We start from the raw sequence: 10,798 nt of genomic DNA, 5'->3' as shown, positions 1-10,798 counted from the left end.
TTCCATGTTCCGATGATTAATGGATGTCTGCAGCTGTTTCTCTTCAATTTGAATGGTGCCACATCAGCAAATGGAGGTCTTGAAAGCTTTACCTTATCCACAGTACTAAGGCTGGGTTTACTCAGATGATGCAGCTCTTTCCCAGTCCTATTCTGAGAGCCTTCTAACCTAACCGGACTACTCATAAAGTTGCACGGTAATGTATCAAACAGTGTTTCTCTGCTATTCATAAGGCTTTCCCTGGCCAGTTCTTTTGAGAAGTGGATGGCCTCTTCCTTCTTCCTAGTCTGTCTCAGTCTGTAAGCTGGGCTGATACCTGTGTACCATGTGCATCCCGCTGAGTTAGAAACACCAGTGGCTCAGCCTCAAAACTCACATCAACACGTCACCACGGTAGGATAAACCAACAGTCAAGTTTGTCTCCCTGTTGGAAACCTCTCGTACCACCCTTACCTGGGTCCCTGCGGCTGACTCCTCAAAGTACTCAACTAGTAAGGTGGTAATTCCAACACTCGAACTGTAGTCTTTTATTTTGGCCCAGTGTTCATTAACAACACTGCCTCGACTACACAGTATTTTTTCCTTAAAAAAGGAATAAGTATAACTCATTTTAGAAAAAGTCTTATTGATAATATTTCTATTAAATAAGAATGCTAAATTTCAGTTACCTAGGCTTTCAACCAAATTGTTCAAAGACAAAACTTCATGCATACTAGGTTAAATTATATGATCCCAAGCATAGTGCCTAAGGAACTGGACTGCTAACCAGAAGCCTGGTGGTTCAAATCCACCAGCCACTCCTCAGAAGGAAGGTTGGGCAATCTACTTCCATAGTGATACTGCCTCAGAAACCCAAGGAGGGGTCACTATGAGTGGGGTTCGATTCAACAGGAAATAACAACAACAAGCATTTTCAATCCTGTGTAGATGCCCTCACCATTTTAGCTTTACTTGATATCTAAATATCTGTAATAAATCTTTATATGTCCTACTTTCAGCTGTTTAAACACCTATATTTTGCTCCCTGCCTAAAGTCTATTAAGTCTTCGTACTATGCAAGCCCAATTTCTTTATAATGCACTGTTCAAAAAACACAAGCCAATAAAAGCACTGACTCTAAGACTTACCTTAGGCATTAGGATCTACTCAAAACAAGTTTATTTATTTGTCAAAATCAGAATCCAACATCTATCTCCTACGTACTTCACAGTAATGTTACAGACAAGGTGTTATTGTTATACATGATGGTGATAGATTCACAGTAATGTTACAGACAAGGTGTTATTGTTATACATGATGGTGATAGATACTTCAATAGAAATCATCTCCTAAGATTTCAATAAGCTCTCTAGGTTTTCAAAATTTACACTCAACCTCAAAACCGTATTGTTACTTTAAAGAAGATACTATTGTTGAACAAACAAAAGCAGCAAAACCTAGAGAGATTAATTAAATAAATTGGCTAAATTCATACACAAAATGGGAGCACCTTACTTTCAACCTATTTTTTTTTTTTTTTTAACCCAGGAACTCAGACAAGCTTTCCAACCATCTACAAAACAATGTGACCTTATCTGCAATATAAAGAGACAATATACAGTTTTATTACTCAAAGTCTGCTCCACGGACCAACAGCATCAGGTTCACCTAATCTATCAGTCAGGGTTCTCCAGGCAAACAGCTAGAGAGAGAAACTGAGCAAGAGACAGCGAGAAAGCAAAAGAGAGAGAGAGTGATTAATTTTGAGGAATTCGCTTAATTAGCTGACAAGTCCAAAATCAGTATGGCAGGCAGCAGGCTGAAAACTCCTGCAAGATATTCAGGCTACAATCTTCAGGCAGAATTCCTTCTAAGAAACCCGACTTTTGGCTCTAAGGCCTTCAAATGATTGACTGAGGTCCACCCACATTTTGGAGAGTCATCTGCTTAACTAAAAGTCAGCTGATTATAAATATCAATCACATGTAAATACTTTCACAGCAACATCTAGACTAATGTTCAACCAAACAACTGACACTATAGCCTGGCCACAGAAAGTTAATCATCACACATGGAAATATGCTAGAAGTGCATAAGCTCAGGCTCATTCCCAGACAAACTGAAGCTGAAGCTGACTTTTAACATGGACAGGTGATTCATGTGTTGACTAAACTGCAGGAAACACTGGTTTAGAGACATGCACATATATGCAAATAGAGATACAGCAAAAAGGGCAACTCAATGTCTCTTTAGGAGAGGCACAGAAAGATCCATCATGTTCAGTGAGAATGGGGCAATAGACTATTTGTAACTAGGTAAAGAAAAAGTCAACTGCCTCTATCACAGGGTGAAGGAGGTCTGGTGAAAGCCAGTAGTAAGTAGGGCCCAGGGCTAAAGCCCATTTGCCTACCACAGACATCCACAACCTCAGACATATATTTAAAAGTAGCAACTAAAAACTCTCTCATAGAGATAGTTTAAAACACAGCAAAATTGCATGATCTACTCAGTATGATGGAAGAAAAAAATACTAATGCTTTTTAAAGAAAAAAAAACCCACAAAGATTAGTAATATAGAGATGAAAAGAAGCAAGCCTAAAAAGATCATTTTAATGAGATATTTTAAATAGACGATTAGATATTTATGGTAAATTAAAGTTGGCAATAGTTGGCTGCATATTAGTGTCTTCAACAAATTTTTATTCAAATATCAAACTTTTTTTTTTTTTTTTTGGTTAAGTCAGTACATATCCCAATAAGGGTAGATTCAACAGTAGCCCTTATTTCTTTCATAAAAATTCAGTGACATAATTCACTACTATCTTTTTCTTTCAATAACATAAGAAGAATAACCCTCCTATTGTAAATTAAAGTTTACCAAAGGAATTCAGTAATACTAGTTTTTCTCATAAGCTATAAATAATTGCTTCCCTCTAAAGGAACTATTTCTACAAGTTTAAAAAAGAAAAAAAAAATAATGTCTTTTTTGCCTGATGAAACTTCCTCATCATCTGAGAACTTTTCTTCTGCAGATTTGTAGTTAGAAAATTTGTCAGTAGAAGCTTGCTTTGTCAAAATAAGCTCTTTTCAATTGCTTTGGGAGAACAGTCCAGTAGTTAATTACTGGAGAGGAAAGAAGGGAGCATCCTGTGCTAAAAGAAAAACACCTGACAAAATATTTGGACCTAAGTATTCAACCAGAAGACATCTTGTATGATCCAAAGTAGCAGGCTCTGTATTTATTACACTTTTTAAAACCTGAACATTGAAAAGCAGACAGGCCCAAAAGAGAGTTTGCAAAACATTGAGAAAGGTCCCGAAGGAACCAGTCCATCTCACTGTCATTGCCAGCCCTACCTCTAGACTTCTTCTCCCAAATGGCTTTGTAATGATGAGCATGCTCCCCAAACTGTAAAATGGAGTCAAGTCTATGGATGTAATCTCCACAGCTACCACCTAAGGGACACTCTACAGAGGATACAATTTTCAGCAATGTCACTTCAACACGCACTGATATTCAGTAAGTCCCATTCCATTCTGGAGAAACCTGTTATTAAACAGCTGAACTACTGACTCATTTTTAATCCCAGAGATACTACTAACAGAAAAGAAAGCAGGGCAAGCATACACTCATTGTGGAAGAAAGTGGAAATTAACAAAACCAAGGTGTTTACTTTTCCCAAAGTGTTTTCACTCATCTGCCTCTCTCAGAACCTGGTTTCATAATCTTGGGTTTTCTTAGAATCCCAATGATAATATCCTTTTCAATAGCATGCTAATTATTGACATGTAAGCTGACAGTAAATTCAAAAAGAGAGGAAGGAAGGAAGGGGGAGGAAAGGAAGGGAGAAAAGAATGGAGGCAGAGAGGAAGGGAAGGAGGAGAGAAGGAAGGGGGCAGGCAGGCAGGTAGGCAGCCAGGGGGGCTATGATTCACATCTTTCAGCCTCTTTATAGAATCTTTATTTTCAATAGAAAAAATAAAAGAGAATTTCATAAGACAAAGCTATAAAAATCTTACTAGCCTTACTCATCTTTAAAAAAAAAAAAAGCCCATAAAATGAAACATTCTCATTCAATAGGAACCAAACTTGTGAATTGCATTTAAAATTAATACCCAAAGAATTCCAAGCATTCAGGGTTATATGACTGCCATTCTTCCCACTGGATTTTTAAACAATGATGAATATAGCTGTTTGAAATACTTCAGCCCCACCATTTAACAGTGTTCAAAATGTCAAGAGCCATATTGCGCCCCAGTGGCCACTCTACAACAAAGAACACATCCTTTGAAGTTACAATATTCCTAAGCAATGCCAAAAGAGAATTATCTAGGTTAGGATAGTAACAAATTTCTACCTCTGAAGAAATCAATAGCCCCTGGAATCACAATTTGGAAAAAGAAAGAGCACTTATTACCAAAGCTTACAATTTTTCCCAGTTACAAATCTCAATAAATTCCTCCATCTCTAAGGCAATATTTGTATAGATTATTTTTAAATAAAATACACTATGATCACAAGCCTCAACTGAATTCGGTTTTTTTTTTAAACTTGATGCTCCTAACACATAACTACACTTTATTATAATAAGTCCCATGGAAATGAGGAGACAGGATAATCATCAAAGACAAAAGGATCTATCAGCAATGACAGAAACATTTTATTTGGCCCCAACACCTAGCACACAGCTGCTTTTCCAAAGGCACTAATGTGTGTTTCATTTGACAAATCACATAATTTAGTCAGTCTCCTTGACTGTAACTACATGCTGTGTCACACTTCATACCCTGTCACACTCCGATATCACAAAATGCAGGGCAAAGAAACCAGGAAACAAAAGACTATGTCAAATTATCATAAACAAATAGCATCTCCTTTGCCAAACACTAAGGTCCTTTGAAAAAAGAGACAGTGGCAGTGCCCTCAAGCAATGTGACATGTGCATAACCTTCAAATAACTAAACATACATTGGACTTTGATTCCACAATAAAATGGGATCTAAAGTGAGAATTTTTTCAATCCTTGTCTCTTTTCCATAGTAATGTTCCAGACATGAGCAAATCAAAATTCCTTTCTCTATCTCATCTTTAGCACAAACTCATCTGTAGTTGTTCAAGTAAACTACAGCTCACAATGTGCCCTTACAGAATAAATTACTCCAAGAACATAACAGTAACTTTTAATGTACAATCTTGAAAACAAATTATTTTAGTGTTCCTTCCCCCTTCAAAATTCGCTTGAGTAAACAGGTTTGCTCTGTATTTTCCCATTTACCTGTAAAGAAAAAAATGTCATAGTGGTAAATTCTAAAAATAAGCACAAAAACTTTCTGAAAAACTGAAAGGAACATTTACACCTTTTTTCCTAGAAACTCAGAGTACCAGAGAAATGACAAATGTGACTGAAAAATTAAACTGTCAAGAGAGGAAAAAAAAAAGGGGCAGGAAAGGAGATCAATAGAAATTTGATAGTGCTTCATGTTGTTGAAATGAATCACCTAGAAATTACAGCCAAACATCTCTAAAGGCAAAGGTCTACAATCCCTACTGTTAGTTGAGGCAAAGAGTTCCACTGATGCTCTTGTTGTTGTTGTTGTTGTTATTTGCCACTGAGTCGGACCCGACCCATAGTGACCCCTCCTTGGGTTTCTGAGGCAGTATCACTACGGAAGTAGATTGCCCAACCCTCCTTCTGAGGAGTGGCTGGTGGGTTTGAACCGCCAGCCTTCTGGTTAGCAGTCAAATGCCTTAGGTACTATGCTACCAGAGTCCACTGATGCAGACCTCCCAGAAAAACACCTGGCCTGGACAATCAGCAAGGAGATCACTGGACAAGGTGTCCCAAAGCTTGCACAGCCATGACTGGAGAGTCAATAAGCTCTAGACCAAGAATAAGCCCAGTCCAAGCCACCTTCCATGTATCCTAGGCACAGATGTTCTCTTATTTCTTATAAGAGTCCCAATAAAAGATTATTGGGAAACATGAATAACCCTATGCACAACAGAACAAATATTGCCTGGTCCTGTGCCATCCTCACAATCATTGCTGTTCTTGAGTTCATTGTTGCAGCCACTGTGTCAATTTCTCTCACTGAGGGTCTTCCTCTTATTCACAGACTCTCTCCTTCACCAAGCATGATAGCCTTCTCCAGGGAATGGTCCCTACTGATAACATGACAAAGTACGAGATGAAGTCTGGCCACTCTCAATTCTAAGGGGCATCCCACCTGTACTTCTTCCAAAACAGACAAGTCATTCTTCTGACAGTCCATGGTATGTTCGATATTCCAAACACCATAATTCAAAGGCATCAATTCTTCTGTGATCATCCTTATTCACTGTCCAGCTTTCACATCCATGTGAGGCTACTGAAAATACCATGGCTTGGGCCAGGCACACCTTAGCATTCACAGTGACATCTTTGCTCACTTTGACACTTTAAACAGGTCTTTGCACAGATTTACCCTGTGCAATATATCATTTGATTTCCTGACTTCTGCTTTCATGGATACTGATTGTGAATCCAAGTAAAATGAAATCCTCGACAAATTCAATCTTTTCTCCATTTATCATGATGTTGCTTACTGGTCCAGCTATGAAGATTTTTGTTTTCTTTATAATGAGGTGCAATCCATACTGAATTGCTAATTAAGTCCTTCATTTCTTCATTTTAGTTCCTAATAATAAAAATTATGATCGTAGAAAACAAACTTTGAAAAAGTATTTATATAAAAACAAGTATTTACATTTACACCCAAATTAACAACTAAACTGAATTTGTATTAAGAATTTTGTGTGGTTTAAATTCAAGAGTAGAATATTCTACATGTTTCTCCAAGTTTCACATAATTATTACATAATGGAACACGTGGAAACTTACAGATAATTTTTGGGTTTAACTAATAAGAAACTGGGCAATAAGTGGTTAAAAAAATCTTCAAAGAGGCCACAAACATATTTCCTACTTCTAAAACATCAAACTGTTTTTTTTTATTTAACTAATGAGTTATTTTACTAAAACATGAAAACCAAAACATGTGTACAGTACATTGTATTCTTATTTAGTTAGTTATATTTGCTTCTATATCATGTCATCAATTACATTATATGGGCAGAATGAAATCAAACTTCAAAAGTATAGTCATGGTTTATCTTTGATGCTTTGAAATAACTGAAAATAACTGCCAAGATTCATCCTTAAGCTTGGGAGACTTATAGTATTTTTAAAGAAGATGCAGGGAAAATGAGGCAATGTCATCCTCACCAAAATATGTGAAAGAACAGGGAATTTGAGGTCAGTAATTTTTTTCCACTGATCTAAACACATTTCTCCAGAAAATAAGAGAGAGTTTTTTAATGTGATACATACAACATGACTTAAAATTTGGCAAAGATTGCATATTTATAATTCCAATTTCACTCTAAACAGAGTCTGCATAGTCATTACTAGATTGAAGGCAAGGGGGAGGTGGACATGAAGCTGAAACCATGCATGCTTCTTCATCAGATATTGTGAATTCTACTCTTCCACTGTTTGCTTCATCACATTACAGTCATATTCCTCAGTTTATCACAGAACACTTGTAAAATATTAAATTTTACTATAAGGAAATTAATTTTGCTGCAAGGAAGTTTCAGGTTACCACTGAATCTTAACTAAGCTACATGAAACGTAAAAGTAACTGCATAAATAAGTTTACAAAGTAAAGTTGATCACTATATTTAAAACAAATGATAACTTTGGGAAGTACCACAGCCATAATGTTTAAGGATAAGCAACATAAAGCCCTCTTAAAGTCAATGCCAGATTCTTTAGGTTAAAACACTAAGTTTTCTTTTGTGTTTTTTTTTTTACGCAAGTCAGGCATAAGAGCCCTCTGGACTACTGCTCTCTTCATTCCAACACTGGCCTCCCTTTTAGAACTATATGTCACAAAAGCTCCTGGGGGGCAGCAGAATCCACAAATGTAATGTAAGTGACGTTTTAAATTTGGTTCTTTGCAGTCTGAAACGGAGTGGTGGAAATAAACATCATCATCCTACAGTTTCCACTTGACTCCTCAGCTCCCTTCCCTCTCCAGACCCCAAGGAATTATAGTAGATAAATGGAAACTATGTCAGAAAAGCCACAATTTACACAGCATTTTGGCACTGAGTAGCTTTAATATTCTGTGTATCCACCAAGTAAATTCATTGCTCCCATTAGTACACAGTAGCTCACAGTTTCCAGGATACACAAAACCAAGTTTGATACCTACAGTTTCATGCTCTTAAGCATATGTGATTGCACATGTACTTCTGCTACTAAGAAATCAAAAACACACTTTTCAAATTGTAGTAGTATAATTTGTAGTTAGAGGCTCTCAACAGTATATCAATATAGAAATTCTGTATATCATATCAAACATGCCAAAACACATAGGTAGATGATCACATGCAACTCATCTGTGTAGCTGTTAAGAAAACGGACACATCACTAAATCTATAGCATATGAAGAATTTATAACAACTGCCAACCATCAAAGAACAACTGATATATCATCACACTCACACCATTCTCCCAAAGTTACAAAGCCCTAGCACTTCCATCTAATGAGTACAGAGAATAACCATCAGACCTACAGAAACATAAGTGCAAAGTTAGTTTAGTTTTAGTCTTAATTTTTAAAGACTAGTTTCTTCTGACTTAAACTCTTAAGAATTAGACAGTAAATAAGAATAGCATACAATAGGAAAGCTTGATTATCAGTGTTCTACAACTATTACACTGTTACAATAAGTTACTTTTTTATATAGATAATCTCTACAGTCATGGTTTTAATACTTGCAATTCAAACTGTCCTCAATAGAGCCACTAACTGTCAAGATTTATCCCTGAGCTTGGTTTAGCGAAAGGGCACCCATCTTTGGAAGCAAGGCTTATTCTGCCAACAGTGGAGTAAGAGCAGGTGCACGTAATGCAGAACTGGAGGAGAGAGCAGTTCACCTCACTCTGTCACACTGACCAATTCTCAAAACATGTAGTACAACTGCTAAATGTGCACACTGCTTCAAAGTTGGGGAAAACTTCCTGTTGATTAGTGGCTTTCTATCAACTAGTCACTGATAAACACCACATAAAATGCACTATGAAGGTTTTGCTGCATGTTCTTGCGCCTGTTATCATGGGATTTCCTAACAGACAAGTGGGTGTGAACCAAGATTTGCTACTTAAATGCATACATCCATGAACGTGCTTTCAGCCAGAGAGTGGAGTCACCAGAGAATACAGAATGTGGCTAATTATCGCCAGAAGATCCTGCCTTCACCTTCCCCTACCACCAACCACTCTGCCTAAGCCCACTCACTGCCTCTCCCTGACCCTGGAGATCCATTCACTTTCCACAGCCCAGAGAGGCTGCTGAAAAGCTGTCAAAGTAAATCTGTGCACACTTTTTGGATGGTTTAATTTCAATGGAGCATGAAACACCCCAGGACGGTTAATAAGTTTAGCCAGGCGTGCTGTTCTCCCTAATATATTTTAATTATGCATCTGTTTTAATTGTAATCAGATTAAGTCACCGGAAAAGGCACAAATTGGAATTTTCCCCAATGGCTACTGGAGCTTTTCATCAGTTTATAAACACTAACAACGTTTAAAAAAATAGGTAGAGACACCAGCACAACTGTGACATTTTCCAGAAATCAATGCAGTTTCTTAGACAACACAGTTCAGGACTCATTAGCCACCCAAACTAACCCAAATGCAGAAGACAACTTCAGTCTCTAGGGGAGTCTTCTTCCCCAATTAGCACAAAAGAATCACTAAACGTCTAATGTGAAACTCTCCAACAGGAATGAAAACTGAGACTTTATACAAAGTGCTACCCCATCGATTTGGGCGCGGGGGAGAGGAGCGAGAGAGTAGCTGGAGACCATCAAGAGCATTATCTTGGCTCGAAGTAAAGGACTCGAAACGCCAAACGGGAAAGTTGAAGCACAGTACGATCCCTATTTCCACTATTTTGGCAACTGTCAAACGTGTGTTAACCTCGGGAAATAAAAATGTCCCATCAATAAAGGGAAACGTTACAGGGAAGATCTATTAGGGGCGGGGAGCGGCTTCCTTCAGCCCAGACGTAAAATCGCTTAATGTGCTTTTGTTGCACCAAGGAATACTGAAGACTTTTTTTTTTCCCTCTTTTTCTTTTTTAAATACGTTCATTAAACACTTTCCCAAATTGCTGGGATTTCCGTTAAGAATCTTAAGCGTCTGCCAACAGCGAAGAAGCAAAGGAGAGAACCTGCTACAAACTACCTGCCAAACTCCCTCACCTCGTCCAGCGCGCCCGAGTCCTCAGTGTTTGCTTTAGGTGTTAACGTTTAAGGACCTACACCTACAGGTCCTGGAGCAACGCCTCCAAGATGCACTTCAAACCTTAAAGCAGGAGGCGTCCCAGCTCCCGCGGAGTCCCCACGCAGCCCGTCTCCCCTTCCTCTCACCCCTCCTTACCTGTCATCATAGCAGAAATCCGCACTCAGGGTGTTGAGATACAAGGCGAGCCCCAGAGCGCTGCTCACCAACTCTGCAATCATCTCTCCACCGCCTTCCCTCCGGCTCGGCTCCCAGCGCGAGGGCAGCAGCGGCAACAAAACACAGAAGCATCAATCCCCACCTTCCGCCGCCTTCTCCTCCCAGCTTCACTTTTCCCTGCTTCCCCTCCCTTCCTCCCTCGGGTACTTCAATCCACCGCTCCCTCCTCCTCCTCCTCCTCCTCCGCTCCTTCGTCCTCCCTGGGTGCGGGCTCACACCGCACTCCCCATGCCCGGCGCTCGCGA

At 38.6% G+C, this 10,798-nt stretch overlaps 1 protein-coding gene across 1 annotated transcript in view; it reads right to left on the bottom strand.

Moving 5' to 3' along the window:
• The window catches only part of TMTC2 (transmembrane O-mannosyltransferase targeting cadherins 2), a 661,377-nt gene extending 650,822 nt beyond the window's left edge, over positions 1-10,555 (bottom strand). The window contains exon 1 of the mRNA XM_007955475.2: positions 10,473-10,555. Within this exon, the coding sequence (XP_007953666.1) occupies positions 10,473-10,555 (83 nt within the window). The remainder of the gene's footprint in view (positions 1-10,472) is intronic.
• Between the last annotated feature and the right edge of the window lie 243 nt (positions 10,556-10,798).

This window comes from Orycteropus afer, unplaced genomic scaffold, assembly GCF_000298275.1.
Source record: "Orycteropus afer afer isolate SDZICR_OR568_19922 unplaced genomic scaffold, OryAfe1.0 scaffold00504, whole genome shotgun sequence".
NCBI classification, from domain to species: domain Eukaryota; kingdom Metazoa; phylum Chordata; class Mammalia; order Tubulidentata; family Orycteropodidae; genus Orycteropus; species Orycteropus afer.
This window is presented reverse-complemented; position numbering and strand designations above follow the sequence as displayed.